We start from the raw sequence: 17608 nt of genomic DNA, 5'->3' as shown, positions 1-17608 counted from the left end.
AAATGAACTAAACTACTCTCTGCAATCCATGATATTCAACTTAGTTAATAGAAGAATGGTTGGAAATAATAACTACAATTGAGATATTAACCTGGAGTCTACCCTCCAAGCTTCTTAATATACTATTAAAATAGTATTTCATTAATGGATCAATTTGGTTCAATATTGCTGCATTCTCCTGATATTCCATGGCTTTTTATTTGAAAACTAAAATGACATAGTAGAACTGATTGCCATTAAGTAAATGAGAGAAGATGCAATTTGATATCAGCAACTGCCTCCCTTCTGAATTTCACAAAACATATTTCTGCTATTATTCATCTTTAATTAGCTTTATTAAAATATATTTTGTAAAACAATTATATAAAACCTATTTGTCAGACAGACAGACAGACAGACTTGTGCATACAGATAAAAGACTGTTTCATCTAATTGACAATATATTCAAAAATGCTTGCTGGTTATGTAAGCCTTTATCTTTTACTTCTGCAATTTCAAGAATGCATATGTCCAATCTATAGCCTTTTTTACACTTGAATATTTGTTTCTAATCCATATTAGTCTGTGCTTATCTCCCACCAACACTATAATAATCGCAACTATTGAAATTAGGAATCTCATTTTAATAACATTTAATGCCTTGCTTAGATCACACTACAAAGCATAATTGTAAAAGCAATACCATAGCATTCCTACCACATCCAAAGGAGGTTATTCACTAGAATGTTGAGGATTTATGTTTTTAGTAGTTATTAACATATTACTAAAATATTGCAATTCCAAACACAGATTATCAAATTAAAAGAGAACTAATCTGAAATACTTTTTCCTAATCCTTATAAACTCAATCTCAGTCCCATGCACCCTTAAATGTATCACGTAGATAGATTCTGAAGAATGATGGACATTAAAATCAAACACGGTTGGAGAGATCCTCTCCTTTGGGAGGCTGTTTAAAGGACAGTCATAAATTTAGCAGGCAGCAGCTGCAATATATTCTATAGTAGGAAACAGAAGCCAATATTTCTACCAACCTCTGATTCAATACATCCTGTGCATGCCAATCTTTCACAGGAACATGGAAACATTTTTTCAGGAATGAAAAGACCTTCAGTTCATTAAAAGCTCATCATTTTAATGTAACAGTTATGAACTCAGAACGCTGGAATTAAATTTATAAATAACAAATACAAAACTTGGCTATGATCCAGTACTTCTGCATTGCCAGCAAAGAGGGGCAGAGAGAAAACTATGCTTACTAGATCCTTCTGAGCCTAGAAGTCCTCGCACCCCTTAAAGTTACAACTATGAACTAAGGACGCTGTGGAATAGCTGAGTAGCCTGTGCAAGAGATTGTAGAGCATTTATGGCTCTCAGGAGGGATATGACCTGGGAAGATTAGCTACTCCCATTGCTTCTGAAAATGCCACTCACTTTTTACTCAAGAAAACAAATCGAATGTCTCTTCCAAGGTTTCTTGAAGCTTGTACGTGATAAAGATTAACAATATTTAGACCAAGTGATTTAGTGATACATAATTGCCCGTGACTTTAACAAAGCATGCTGTACCTGAGCTTTGCTACTGAAATGTGATATCTGAAATCGAAGGAAACATATTACTTGCATGTTTTATAGAAACACTTAAATTTGTGCTTTACTTACTGATGCTAGATAATCATAACATTAAATGTTATGTTACTGATGCTTTCCATGCTACAGTTATATTAGTATATTAGTCTTTCCATATTTATTTTTTAACACATTAATGTGGCTTTTGTTCTAAATTTGCAAATAATTTTCCTTATTCCCCTTAAATGTTATAGCATAGTTTCATGTGAATTATTATTTTTTAAATAGAATTGCTATAACATTTGATGTTACATTTCAAATATTTATAAAATGTATTAATATTTGCATTTGCAATATTTAAGTATGGTATAAAAATTAAGTAAAATCCCTGACAGTCAATTATGATTTTTTAAGAAAAAAAAATCCCATATGCTTGCTTTATGCTTACTTTAGCAGTGCAGTTAAATTACTATTTTAACTCCTGAATAATATTTGGTTATCCCTTCCCACTAAAAAAACAGTTTTCATCAGACAGAAAAAAGTATATTTCCCCCATGTTTTTATAATCGGCTCAAATCAATTCATCAGTCCTCACAGAATGAAATCCTCTTCACTGAAGGTTATGGACCATATTTTAATTCACTGGTCTGGTGTGCGTAGATTTTTTTTTACTTCCCAGTCTAAACAGTGAAAGAAATGACTGGCTCAAAATCACTCAGCTGGCTTTTATTCCTAAGAGAGGACACTAGGACCTGAATCTCTTCATTCCTAGTCTAGCACATTACGCACTACACCACACTGGCTCACACTTAAATTCCTCCATGTATATCATTATAAGGCATTCCAAACAACCAGAACCCTCTGAAGCAGTAACCTTCAGCATAAAATACATTTAAAAAACAACTCCATTCACAAAAAATGCTGGCACCTGGCAAAATTGTCAGTTTAAAATGTTTCAGGCTCAAAACCTAATTTTGACACCAATGCAGTTAGTCCTCAACTTACTAATGTAATTGAGTCTGGAATTATGGTAGTTAAGTGATGGTAGTAGTTTAGAGAATCACCATGTGACCATGATTGTTTTTAGAACCTTTTAAGGAAACACCATATTTATTAAGTTAATGCCAGTTGTAAAATGAATGTGTTTTTCCCAACGGGCTTTTTTTTTTTTTCCTGCTGGAAACCAGGAGTAGAAATGTCAAAAATTGCAGTCAAATGACTGCAGTATTGTTGTGGTCCACCAATGGCCTGTGGAGCTGGCAGTAGAGTCGGACAGTGGGGAAGAACATGGGCCAGTTCTGGAGTCTGGGGAGGACTTGGACGAAAGATCTCCGTCTGATACAGAAATGGGGCCAGGGCCATCTGTGAGTTATGTGCTAACTCAGGAGCCTCCAGAATCTGACATCAGTGAGGCAGAGGAACAAGGGGAGCCTGTTCCCAGTGCGCGCCTGCACAGAGCTGCCAGAAGGCAAGAACAGTTAAGACAAAAGGGGCAACTCAGGAGTAAGGCTTGGAGATGATTGGCCTCTCCCGTAAGACATAAAGGAGGAGCAAAGGGAAATAAGCCTTTGCAGGAAGCAACTTTGTTCGTTCTGGTCGGTTTAAAATCTGAAGCTCTGTGTTGACTTTGTGCTCCATTTGGCCTTGTACAGCTAATTGGCAATTTAGTCGTTGGCAGCATTTCAAGGGAGGTAAAGGTGGGTGCTTATCAGTCTTATCCCGAAAGACTGTGGCAGACTTCTGTTGAACTATTCATAAACTGTTTGGGACTCATTATGGGCTGTGAATGCACATAATTCACAGTCGTTAAAATAATTTTTAAAAAAGGTTTTGGGGAACTTTCTCTCAGAAAGCCTTGGTCAGAACAAGTATGTAGTAATCAGCCATAATTGTGAGCTGGTTGTCAAGAACCCAAAATACTCTTCCATGAACCCAAAGGAGAGTACAGTCATCTGAACTTCAAAATCAGGTTGCATATAGTTCTGGGGAGGACCATTGTAATTTTGAACAGTTGCTAAGTGATAATATTGAAACAGACATACAGGAATCCTCACTTAATGACTGGTCATTAAAAGAGGATTCTGTGGTATGTCTGTTTCAATATTTCAATCGGATAATTATCAGAAACATTACATCTTTATACATCTTTGTATAATAATTTCCATGTAAATACAAATCCCTATATAAAATACATATTTAAAGGTAAAGGTTCCCCTCACACATACTGGCTCAAATACATACTTAACATTATTTTAATTGTTCTTTGGAATATCTTGATAAAATATGCATTCTAACAAAATGGATTAGGTTTGTCTCTGTGAAAAATATTGTCGTGAGAGTTGCTGTAAGGCAAAGTGCTCCAACTGTGACATGAATTAATCTGGCCATCCACCCTTTATCACAGCAAAGAAACACCTATAAAGAAAAGAAACTAAAATTACTATGACAAAGAAAGCAAACCTAATTTACCACCAGGTTAATGCTTTTGATTCAAAGGTATTGCCTACAGACTATAACCTGTTTCTTAATCATTTTCTTGCAAAATTGCCCTACCCTATAGCAATAGCAATAGTACTTAAACTTATATACTACTTTACAGTGCTTTACAGCCAGTGGTGCTATTCAACCGATGTAACAAGTGGTTCGGTGCACGCACATGCGCGCCAAACACACGCTTTGTGCACATGCACACCATTTAAAAAAGCTCATTATGAGGAAAACAGCTGAGGCACAGCAAAACCGCTCTGCCGCACGAATCAGCTGTGCTCCAAAACAAAGAAACAAACCACAGGAAAGAGCAGGGGCGGATAGGTGGGCCCAATGATCAACGGAACCACTGGTTCACCTGAACTGGCAGAAACCCCACCCCCCACCCCCGTTTACAGCCCTCTCAAAGTGATTTTTACAAAGTCAGCATATTTCCCCCAACAATTTGTGTCGTCATTTTACCCAGCTTGGAAGGATGGAAGACTGAGTCAACCTTAAGCCTGGTGAGATTTGAACAACCAAATTGTATCAGCCGGCAGTTAGCAGAAGTAACCTGCAGTACTGCACTCTAACCACCATTCACAACTCTAGCAGAATGGAAGCTGCTAGAGACACCAGCAGCATGATAATCAGATAAAGAGCTTTATTCAAACCTTTAAAATCATTTTTAAAAAGGGAATTGATCTCTTATTGGCATTATTTCTGAACCATTTATGGAATAAAAACCACGAACCACGTGCCACCTATTTCATAAGTAGATGCAGACACACTAAGTATATGGAAACAGACACCACATTCATTCAGATTTATTTGCAAGTATGATCTGTATATACGGAACAACAATGTCATTTCTTCACTGTGCTTATTACGACTAGTATTTAACAATACTTTTTTTCTCTTTAACAATACTTTTTTTTTCTTTAGGCTCAAAAAACCAGAAAATGTCTTTAAGTTGACAAATTCAGAAACTGCTATTTTGACATAGTTGGATTAAAGGGGCACTTCATAAAGTAACTCTCCAAATGGTAGAAGGAACTGCTAGTTTAGTCACCTGCTTTGTCCAAATACAACAAAGTTGGAAGAAAAAAATATCACCCACCTCTGAAACCTTAGTGCTCATCCCACTGATGAGATAAACAACAACCAGGAATCGTGAAATAAGAAGGCCCTTCAAAGGTCTGTAAGGGCTGCATCCAAAGTATCTATAGATGTAGTGGAGGCTGTGTAAAATTCGGATCCCCATATTGAAGCAGTTGGCAAGGACAAATCCTATGCTCCCTAGCCAAGAGGTCAAGAAATAGGACATGCACAAAAATGCAAAGGACAAAGCCAGCATGACAAAGTTATACCTAAAAACAAAAATGAAGTAAGTGAAAACTTTTTACACATTTCAGCATCTTAGCAATTTATTTTTAGGCTACTTTAAGTAAACCTCTAACTCGTTCCATATGCTAGGAACCTTAAAAACCAGTAGATCACTGCTGAAATATCTTATAATGTAGATATATGGAGTAGTGAGTTCCAGTTCCCTTCCTTGAAACCAACTCAGGAAGTAAATTAAACCATGAAATTTTATTCAAGTGTTGAATTTGTGTTTGGCTCATTTTCTGAATGTCTGACTTTTGTAAATTGACCATCCTTTAGTTCAGTCCTATTCCATACAATTTATTAATCTAATCTAAGAGCAGCATTATTCCAGAAAAGGTCAGAAGAAAACATTGCCTTATCATTTTTCTCCGATCTATCATCCCATCTTCCAAAAACTTAAAAGAAGAAAAATACATTTTCTATGGACTATTGTGGAAAAAATTACATTTAAAATGATTATTTCATAATGAAGGAGACACAGACTAGATCCACATTATAAGTAGGCATGAGATACAATATATGCACTTCTTTGAACATTAAGAAAATGTCTTATTATAGGTACAAACCTCACTGAGACTCAGTACTAAATGATGAGCTTTTTATGTTTTTTTCTTCTCTCTTTTCTATCTTTTGTTGCAGCCTCAGAAAGATTAAAAGCATTCAGGCCTGTATTCAATTTAAGCACAGTTTATCATTACATCCAAAGTATAGAAAACTGAGCTATATAGCCATGGCAGAGAAAACCAATTACCTCCCACAGCTGCTGATCCTGACTTAGTCCCTTAACTATTATTACAAAGATAAACATTAGTTTTGGACTTAGCTATAATGATAAAAGTATGTAAATTAAACAAGAGATTTAAAATGTCTGATCTCTTGACATACTTCCACAGAGAGAGAAAGTTTGTGTATGTCATACTAAAGAGTAATTTGGCATTATGTCCAAACCAGATGATATAAAATGAGATGGATATAAGGATGATATAAATAACAAAACACAAGCAACCATTTTCAAAAAAACAAAGGCTCTAATGAAAAGATGAAGTCTAAAAACTGAACTAAAAGGTAGATAGTCCAAACACAGCCACAAATATACACTGAATGGCAATTGTGTTTTTAAAGGACTGCCTATCAATATTAATATTTCTGTTATATGGCTATGGGCTTATAAACAGTGACATCTATTTATGTCAATTTAAAATGAAACATTTAATCTTTTCTCTCTATACCTTTATGTATAGAGAACTGTTTTGCTCTGCCACTGATCAAATAGTATAAATAGTATCTTAAATATCCTTTTCATATTTCAATGTCTCTGCTTTCTTCATACTCATATGCTATCTAAGGAGGTTCTTTAATGCAAGACTCCCATGCATGGGAAGTGGGAATTAATGATAAATTCATGAAAATGAGGATTAATTCAAGATTATTCTGATCTTGAACTAGAATGCTAAAATGAACATCTTCAAGGTTTTTGCCTTTCACACTAGAGGATAGCTTTACTGGGAATTTACAATTAATCATATCTTCCAACTCTCTGAAATGTATTTTACTTGATCAAAAGTCAATTTAAAACAAAATTATGGAAGCTGCACAGTGACAGGAATTTGCAGAGAAGCCTATGTTATCTTAAATATGTAATTCAAAATGTTAAAACATTTAATTAATCATTTATTTTCAATGGGATAAATTTTCTATGAAGTTAAATTTGACTGAAATATGTAAGACACATATCCTTAGTCAATAAAGTTAGCATATGTAGCATCTGAATTTTTCAGCAGAAGAAAAACAGAATAGGTTCACTGAACAAGCGTTACTTATAAAGTTTAGAAGCAAAGTTTGATTTGTTTATGTACAAGACCTCCACAACATATAGTGGTGTCAGAGTAAAGTTAACAGAAAGCTGGCAGCTATTATTATGCCAGTCATAGTACTGAAACACAGCCATAACAGAAAGACTTAAGGCAGACCTTTATGATGAAGTTTATTTTCCCAAGAAGGTGCTGCACTGTATTTAAAGGCTAACCCTTTTACTGAAACTTATAATTTCAGGAATAATTGTTCTGTTTCTAGCGGAGTCTGTGGAGTGAATACAAGGTTTAAAGATCAGTATCAATAAAGGTCAGGGCACCCAGGATCAAGGAGAATGAGTTTGCTCACTGAGGCCAAAGATAGCATCTAGTTTGTTTTGACACCAGTGAACTGGAGGAGAGGTAAATAGTAATGGCTATGCTTAGTTTTAAGACTTTGCACTTTATAGATTTAAAAAGACTATCAGTAAGTTCCTGATGATATTTTATGAACCATTGATGTGGACTAGCATTTTATTGTATCCCTGTAAATTTACATAATGCGCCACTCAGTGGTGGGATTCAAAAATTTTTACTACCGGTTCTGTGGGCGTGGCTTGGAGGGCACGGCAGGAAGGATACTGTAAAATCTCCAGTCAGAGGTGTTATTTGCCAGTTCTCCAAACTACTCAAAATTTCTGCTACCGGTTCTCCAGAATTGGTCAGAACCTGCTGAATACCACCTCTGGCGCCACTCAGAATAATATGACTGCTTAAAGGTTGCTTAAGATACCATACAGATTTAAAAAAAAAAACCTTCAGTGAGGGATCACTAGGAATATTTGAAAATCAGAATATTTTAGCTATGTGGATGGCAACTTATAGCCAAATGAATCAGCTAGGTGTTCACTGACTGCTAAAAAGCGAGTCAAGTGTTTATCTTCCCTGAAAAAGAATATCATAAACATAATGGACCATATCTAGTAGTAACCATATGTTTATTACTATGTACAAAATGTTCAGCTAAATGGTGACTGGAAATGGCAGAGAAGCCTATCCATATACCACTAACGCTCTTTTTTCCGGTAACCTTTAACTGGATAAAGCAGTGCAACATAGGGTAAAACTTTTTGAAACAAACAGAATAACTTATAGAATACCTTCAAAATCTGGTACCCATGTCCTTCATGGAATTTTATGAAATTTTATAAAACATTTTATGACATAAAAATAATCATAAAACAGTTTGTGACATAATAACAAAATTTTCTACACTGATGTTTCATTGTGCTATATAGTTCCACATGGGTTATTTTCAATATCTGAACTTATTCCAATTTTTAGTGAAGGCAGTAAATAAGAAGTTCTGTCACTTTAAACTCAACAGAGAGACTGCTGGAAAGAAGACAAGAATAAAGAAAGAAAGCGACTAGAAACTTAGAAGAAGCAATGTGAATTTGCTGTACTTTGCAGTTAGTAAGCCCCTTAGCAAGACCCTATATGGGTTCAAAATAGGAAGTTACAGGAAGAATGCTGCTTTAGGCTTTCTAATGTTCCATGAATACTTTATGGAGTTCCATGATAGAGAGGAAAGGGGGAAGGAAATCACTTGAATGTAGTTTGGGTCACCCATGGCAATTTTTCTAAGATTTAGTGGAAAGGGCAGGGTGGGTCAGCTAACTTTCAGAATTAGGTATCAAGAGGTTAGCAATAGCACTTATATATCTCTCCATAGTGTTTTACAGCACTCTCTGGGTGCTTAACAAATGTCAGCATTTGTCCCCACAATCTGGCTCCTCATTTTATTGACCTCAGAAGGATGGAAAGCTGAGTCAACCTTGAACTGGTCAGGATTGAACTCCTGGCGGTGGGAGTTGTAGAATGCAATACTGCATTCTAACCACTGCGTCATCAGGCGCCTTCAGGTTCAAAGATTTTAACTAAGGTTCTATGGCCTGAACAACTCTGAAAGCCTTTGTTCACTGACTATTTTCCCTGCTCCAAATACAGATCAGGCACAAACAAATTAATTAAAAGTTTACAACTACAATGTTCTCAACTCTTCTTGAAAAATCGGTCTGTATCAAATATTGTTATACATAACAAGGATCAGTTAATAAATTATGTTATAATTAGGTGAGTTGGTTTATGCTGTAGGCAAATAAATATGCATTAGGAACTGCACCAAGAAATCAGTTTTATTTATTAGGACCTCACATAGCTAAGATTCAAACCAATTCAATAAATACCTCTGCCCAAACTTGAAATTCAGTCCTTTAATATACAGGTAGCTCTCGACTTACAACCATTCATTTAGTGGCTGTTTGAAGTTACAATGGCACTAAAAAAATGACTTAATGACTGTTTTTCCATACATACAACCATTGCTGCATCCCCATGGTCACATGCTCAAAATTGGCAACCGGCATGTATTTATGATGGTTGCAGTGTCCCATGAGTCATGTGGTCACCTTTTCCAACTTTCTGACAAGCAAAGTCAATGGGGAAGCCAGATTCACTTAACAACCGTATTATTAACTTAACAACTGCAGTGATTCATTTTGCAATTGTGGCAAGAAAGATGGTTAAAATGGGGGTAGAACTCACTTAACTGTCTTGCTTAGCAATGGATGTTTTTGGCTCAATTGTGGTCATAAGTCAAGGACTACCTTTATTAGAAAACAATCTAGTATAAATAATTCAAAAATCATTATCCTTTTTGAGAATTGTACTCATGTATATCTTCTATGCCTAAGTGGTAGAACTAATGGAATGAATGTAAGAAAAGAAGATTTATACCCAGAATCATATTCACCCTCAACCCTCAAAATACCCCAGGTGTGTAATTTCATTCAGTGGGGACACCCCTAAATTGACTTTGAGAAGCTTAATTAAAATAAATCCTTCAACTCCAATTGATTCTATATGTAGGGACTTCAGGGACTAGGTGAGTTATGTACATAAACTACTTATCCAGCAATCAGTAAACTTCCCAAGTAGATCTTTCAGTTCATGAATAGTTCTTCATGAAAATGAATATTTTTTTCCTATCCATGGGAGAATAGCTATCAAATTTAATAAGCTATTGCTTATTCTGAGGTTCTACAAACTGTATTCTCTTTCTCATTCTAAATTACAGAGAAGATAGAATTAAAATTAACTTTTGGTAATTGTTGCAATTTTACATTACCTGTCCACTTCTTCTTTAGACATTGAAGCAAATGTAAAACATTCTGTTATCCCATTAACAGCAAGCAGCAAGACATACAAACTATACCAACGAAGGAGAGCTGGACCTGATTAACATTGAGACGAATAAATCAATCACACATAACCTTAATTTTTGTACATAAATGCAAATAAAAATATTAATACCGTATATACTCGAGTATAAGCCGAGTTTTTCAGCACATTTTTTGTGCTGAAAAAAAACCCCTCGGCTTATACTCGAGTCAGATTCCCTCTGAAAAAAAAATGGTGTGGAGCTCCGGAGCTGGGCAGCCGCTTTCCTGCTTCCGTGTTTCCTTTGCAACTTGTAAGCATGGGGTTAATCGGAAGCAGAAAAGTTCTTGCATGAGGATATAGTTTTTTCTTTATTTAACTGTTTTTAGGGGGGGGAATCCCACCATCATGTGAGAATGCTCAGACACGAAATCTATCCGCCTGAAAATAAGTGCGTGTGGGGGGATTTTAACAGAGGGAAGACATAGGGAGAAGGCAAAAGTGACGGAAGATCCTTCAGCCCTAGCTGCTTTCAGTCTGCTTGGGAGGAGGAGGGGGAGGAGGAGGCCACCTCCTCCTCCCCCTCCTCCTCCCGAGCGGACTGAAAGCAGCTAGGGCTGAGGAAACGAAGCCACCTCAGCTCGCGTTGTTTTCTGCGATCTCAGAAAACAACGCGAGCCGCTGCCACCACCTCCTCCTCCCCTCCTCCTTCTGAGCGGACTGAAAGCAGCTAGGGCTGAAGGATCTTCCGTCGCTTTTGCCTTCTCCCTATGTCTTCCCTCTGTTAAAATCCCCCACACACACACACACTTATTTTCAGGCGGATAGATTTCGTGTCTGAGCATTCTCACATGATGGTGGGTCTTTTCCCCCCCAAAAAACAGTTAAATAAAGAAAAAACAATATATCCTCATGCAAGAACTTTTCTGCTTCCGATTACCCCCATGCTTACAAGTTGCAAAGGAAACACGGAAGCAGGGAAGCGGCTGCCCAGATCCGGAGCTCCACACCATTTTTTTTTTCAGAGGGAATCTCACTTGAGTATAAGCCGAGGGGGTTTTTTTCACCACAAAAAATGTGCTGAAAAACTCGGCTTATACTCGAGTCAATAAGTTTTCCCAGTTTTCTGAGGCAAAATTAGGTGCCTCGGCTTATATTCAGGTCAACTTATACTCGAGTATATACGGTAAATTATTAAAACACAATCATCTTAGAGTATAATCTAGCAAATTAAATTTTCAGTTTAATTCAAGTATTCAGTTTCAAAGCAAACATAGTACTGTATAAGAAATGGTATCTATAATTAGGTTTGAATATGGGTTAAACTCTGGATGCAGTTTATTTTATTTTTATTTAGTTATTAAAATATATGCTATCCATTTCACTGATAAGACAGATCTGGGTTGCTGCTTTCTTGGTCTCTATCAATGTTAAACAAAGCTTTACCAGCTCAAAAAGCCTATTGCAAGCCAGATGGCTGCTTCTCATGTGCATTCCATTAACAGAATTATACATCTTTTTTCACCAAAGCGGCAGATGCCAAAAGACAATTGATTAATCTATTCTGCTTATTCCAAAATTAATTTTATATTAAAAATGGGATCATCCATTAAAAGCTAGATAAATGTATGTAGAGTGTATGAAGCTACCACACAGGAAGTCAAACCAAATAAATAGATAAGTTGACAAGATATTTCAATTCTAGCCACTCTGTCGAATCTCAGGGAAAAGTTGCTGCTGTATCTTAAATTATGAGAATGGAACCTGCAGCCCACCAAACGTTACTGGGGTACTGTTCCCTGTGCAACTTTAATCAGTGCGCCCAATGGTGAAGGGAGCTAGAAGCTTTACTAGAGGGAGAGAGCAGAAGTTTCCTTCGCCAATTATAAAAGATGAACTGAGTACAGAAGTAAACCACTCACAATATAACACTGGTTCTCATGGCATAATTTCCCTTCCTACTTCCTCTATATAGAGTTTGGTTACAAAATGATCACCAATCTTTCAATCAAAGGAAGATATTCCATTTCTCAATGCGGCACCTAGAAAACCATCCCAGTATTCATAGCACTGCAATCTCTTTGTCTGTATGTGTAATGTTTCATTACTACAGTAAAAATCCAGATGCACAAAGCATGTCTATTCGAAAAACCAGATCTGAAGGGAAATAATGGGCATCTTTTTCGATCTTGTTGAAAACAGGCGCTTGATTTAAAGAAGTGCAGATAAGTGTAACATGTATGTCTAAGCACACACTGACTAATTTCTCTCCTTTGAAATCAGGTCACTACACAGTCCTAACAACATGTAGTTATTCTAAGGCTGAGCAGCAAAAAATCTAGACAACTATTTAGTTATAATATGATTGCTATGCATCAGTTCTTCCAAATCTTCCGTACCTTTTCCAGAGATAAAAGTCTACCAAAGAGGCTTTCAAAATATAATTTTACATTTATGAAAGTGCTTTTCAGAAAGTAAATATTACCTGATCCTGAACTGAGCATTGATCCTCCATAAACATCCAGTGCCAACTGCGAATAGGCAAAACCAAATACTGTAATGGTTAAGCCAATCAAAAGCACTAGTTTCAACAGCGATTCTAATACAGTAGCTGCCATCGAAATTTCATCCTAAAAAGGAATTATATATTTATTTAAACAACAAAACTGTTCCAAGATTATTATGCTAAATGTATACACAGAATAATTGGATTTTATTGATTTATTTATTTGTACTGAATTCATAGGGCAATAGGAAACTCTTGGCATCTTTATAATGTGCTATGTTTAGTTTTTAATCACAGTGAAGTTATTATAATCAAGCAAAGAGCCTTTTTATATAATATGTTTGATAGTGGACACATTTAAATGTACATAATATGCTGAAACTTAATTGACATAAATTGATCTGTAGAAATTGCTTCATTAAAAATACCTTAATTCCACTGGGAAATCTGCTATGGGAAAATAAAATTATTTGACAGCTACCTTCAAATGCGGTATAGGTGAAACAAGAACATTCAACACTCCTGTAAACTGTATCAAACCTTTTTTTAACTTTTACAGCAAATCAGTCAGATCTTAAAATAAACATGATACTAACTTGGCCTGACTCTATCTAGGCTGCAAAAATCGAGATGACTGCAAGTGAAAATTCTCTTTGATGCCATTTAATGATTCCAGATTTCCACGGCCTAGATTTCCAAGCCTTAATTATCTTGCACTGTTTATTTGTTTTAGATTTAGATCAATGGTTCCCAAACTTTTTCAGTCCACCGCCCCCTTGGTGCTACAAACTCATCCTCAATGCCCCCCACCCAGAGGCGGGATTCAAATTTCTGTGGGTGTGGCCTAATTTGAGAGTGTGGTTTGCTGGTAATGTGATTGGATGTGGCTTGCTGGTCACATGACTGGGTGAGCGTGGCTTGCTGGTCACGTGACTGGTGGCATGGCTTGCTGTTCACGTGACTGGGTGAGCGTGGTTTGGTGACTGGCAAACCAAATACAAGTGGTTCTCACTTAATGGCCGGTTGCTTAGCAAGTGTTCTAATTTATGACTGGCCTTCCCAGAACTACTTGTCCTGTTTTGGGAGTTTTGACAGCCATGCACACACATATACACAAACTCCCTTCCAGCCCTGCTGGAGCAGGTCATTGGAATTGGCAAAGCATTTCTGATTAGATTCTAGTAGTGAATAAAATCTACTCAGAGATGCTTTGCTGATCTTGTTGATTTGTTTTATTTGTATTTTTTTATTTTATGTTGCTGAATTGCATTGACATGTGTGTCTCTTCTTGTGCACAACCCAGAAGCTTTTGTGATTCTTTGCAGCAAAAATTACTGACCTCTGGCTTTGCCGCGTTCTAGGCGCCGGCCCCACAGGTCCACCCCATTGAGCCCACTGCACTGGAGGGACCTGCCCAAGCAAGTTCAAGTGGAGTGGTGCACCAAATCAATGGGGTGAGCCTGGGAGAGGGAAAGAGAGAGAGAGAAAAGAGAGAAAGAGAGAAGGAAGAAAAGAAAGAGAAAAGGGAAAGAAAGAAAAAGGGACAAAGAAAGGGGGCATGGAGGGGGGAGGGGGAGAGAGGGAGGGGAAGAGAGAGAGAGAGAGAGACCGAGAGAGACCTGATGCATCAGATTGAAATGAGGCCTAGTTTACAGGCCCTTTTCCACATTGAAACATCTTTGCCAGCACATTGAAACATCTTTGGCTTCTATTAATTAAAGGTTTTGTGGACGAAACATGACCAAGACTATCAGGAAGCTCTCACATTTTGTTGACGCTTTAAACAGAATTCATTGGACCAGATCTCCACCCTAAAAAAATAATTTTCCCCAATGTATTACAGTGCCAATTCTGAAGAAGGCAAAACCAAAATGTACTGGTAAATTACAAGAACACACACACACACACTTACCTTCTAACCCTGCTGGAGCAGGTGATTGGACTAGAATAGATATCTCATTATCTTTCTCCTCCCTCCCTCCTTCTTTATTTCTTTTTCTTTCTGTCCTTTCCTTCCATCCCCCACTCTTTCTTTGTCCCTTTTTCTTTATTTCTTTTCTTTCTGTCCCTTCCTTCCATCCCCCTCTTTCTTTGTCCCTTTTTCTTTCTTTCCCTTTTCTCTTTCTCTTCTTCCTTCTCTCTTTCTCTCTCTCTTTCCTCTCTCTTTTCCTCTCTCAGGCTCACCCCATTGACTTCGTGCACCACTCCGTTCGGACTTGCTTGGGCAGGTGACTCCGGTGCAAGGGGCTCAATGGGGTGGAACATGGCAGCGGCGGGATGTTTGAAAAGGAGAGCAAAGCCACTCTGGCTTTGCTCTCCTTTCCCAATGCTGCGTTCGGGGCGGAGCTCCTTGCACCAGAGCGTGCAAGTCAATGGGATGATCCTGCGGGGCCTTGCCTCAAATGCAGTGTCAGCGGGATTTTTTCTCACCTCTGAATTGTTCCCTGCCATTCATCTCCAGCACCCCACTGCTGTTTCTTAGCAGCCCCCTGTCAGCCCCCTTGCCTCTCAGCGCCCCCCTAAGGCATCCACTGCCCCCCAGGGAGCGGTAGCGCCCACTTTGGGAACCACTGATTTTGATCTTTTCTCCAGGATTCAAAACAGCACACCTAGCACTCTCCTTCAATTTTCCCCAACAATAAAGAGGTCTGTAGGTAAATTATGTAATATTACTTCTACATAATATTTTGCATTTTACTCACAAATTCTTATATGAAATGTATATTCATACTTATTCAAGAGCTAGCAATCCAATCCTGAGTTCTTTCGCCGAAAATAATTTACTATAGTGAAATTAATTGAAAATAACATCCTGCTTTTCAATCACAAATTCTAATATAATTTTAAAATGTGTGTGTGTGTGCGCGCGCGCGTGTGTTTTCTGTACATATACCTTTATTTACACACACATCGCTTATAGGACAATGTGTTTCCTTTAACATTTTTTGAAAGCCATGATACATCAAGATTTTTTCTAAAGTACCATAGGACTAATTAACATATAAAGAGGCCTCTTGGAAGGACAGAAGACCAGCACTGTGTTTAGAAATCAGACAAATAAATTTTTCTGGGAAGAGTTCATTATCCTCCAGTTGCTGTTCCCAGAGACTAATGGTGGAGGAAGTTGCCTCTGAGGCCATATCATCCATACACTTATCCCTGAGCCTTTTAGACCTTCTATTAACTTCAGAGAGCAATTTGTAAAACACCAACAAATATATTCCTTCCTTTTACCTGTCCTCATTTTCTCACCATTCAGTTTCACCAAATAGCTTTCTCTCATAATATAGAGGTTCTATATATCATGAGGAGAAGAAAAAAATTCTACACACATTCTCCATTCTATGCTTAATTATACATCCATCAGTTTTCCTCTCTCTTTCTAGTGAAAACATGCATTAATGCTTTAGAAAACATTGATCAATAATACTTTCATCTTTTTTACTTCTATAGCATGTTAAATTAACGAATGAATAAGACTAAACTTACCTGTTTTTGCAACTTAGTATCTTTCCCACGTTCTAGAACTTTAGCAAAGTATACATAAAAACTCTCTTCTATTGGTAAAAATATAAATCTAGCTGTCAAAGAACCAAGATTGTTTATAATATCATATACACCTTTGGAAACAAGGAGAAAAATAAAGATGTTTATTATTAACTTAATGTCTGCTCACAATATAAATTACTATCTGAAAACATTTTTCTATTAAGATTAACAATATTATAAGTATTACATTAAGATTAAAAGTATTATAGTATTACATTAAGTATTACATTAAGATTAAAAGTATTATAAATTCTACAACAATTTTAAAATAATATAATAATTTATTTTTATAACAACAATCAACCTAACAGAGAAATCTACTGCATTTCACACTAATGACCAATTATTACTGTGGCAAATTTATTTCATACAAGTGGAAAATCATTTTCAATTCTAAGAAAAATAAACTATCGCTTTTCAAAACGCAGAATTTAAAAAACATTAAGACTTTGATTTTTTTTCACATCCGTGGAACTATAGTAGAAATCTTCAATCTGATGTTTTCCAGATGTGTTAAATTTAAATCCTTATAATTCAATGCTCTGCGAACTCACTGACAAATAAAGACCAGAATGTTAGAATATTGCTATGTTAGAAAGGCAGCTGTCTCAATTTATCCAATGCAACATATACGGTATTACTCCGTTCTTTCATTAACATGGAATCAGATATGTCATTATCATTAAAAGAAAGTATACACTTAGAATCAGTTCACTGCATGACTGAAGTTTACATATGGCATCACTAGGAGACAATTAGAAACTGCCACAATCTATTCATAAATTCATATTGAATATGACTCCTTACAATTCTGATTTCTCCACAGAAATACCAATAGCCTGATAGTCTAAAGCATTATAACAATGTGAGGTTTTTGACTGTCCAAATGAGCACGGCATTTCTAAATGCCTCTGCCAGAGGGATTCTAATGGGGAATTCAATTCCAAGGTCCAAAAAGGTAAAAGTGATACTGTAAATCTTAGGCACCTCTGTTAATCAATAAGTCATTTGGTATTGAAATTTGTTTTGCTTGGACAATAATGTTTTATCTGTTGTTTTATAACTGATGTTTTTAAATGTTTTTCATGCTGTAAGCTGCCCAGAGTCATTGGATACA

General features: G+C 36.6%; 1 protein-coding gene across 1 annotated transcript in view; it reads right to left on the bottom strand.

The window, feature by feature from the left end:
- Nucleotides 1-602: 602 nt before the first annotated feature.
- The window catches only part of RFT1 (RFT1 glycolipid translocator homolog), a 33140-nt gene continuing 16134 nt past the window's right edge, over nucleotides 603-17608 (bottom strand). The window contains exons 9-13 of the mRNA XM_026724725.2: nucleotides 16432-16562; nucleotides 12922-13066; nucleotides 10405-10510; nucleotides 5156-5405; nucleotides 603-3984 (exon numbers count right to left, since the gene is read on the bottom strand). Of these exons, the coding sequence (XP_026580510.1) occupies nucleotides 3817-3984; nucleotides 5156-5405; nucleotides 10405-10510; nucleotides 12922-13066; nucleotides 16432-16562 (800 nt within the window). The 3' untranslated portion in view covers nucleotides 603-3816. The remainder of the gene's footprint in view (nucleotides 3985-5155; nucleotides 5406-10404; nucleotides 10511-12921; nucleotides 13067-16431; nucleotides 16563-17608) is intronic.

This window comes from Pseudonaja textilis, chromosome 2 (assembly GCF_049901715.1).
Source record: "Pseudonaja textilis isolate UNSWEBS1 chromosome 2, rPseTex1.2, whole genome shotgun sequence".
Lineage (NCBI taxonomy): Eukaryota > Metazoa > Chordata > Lepidosauria > Squamata > Elapidae > Pseudonaja > Pseudonaja textilis.
Note: the sequence above shows the minus strand (reverse complement) of the source record. Positions and strands in the feature narration are given on the sequence as shown.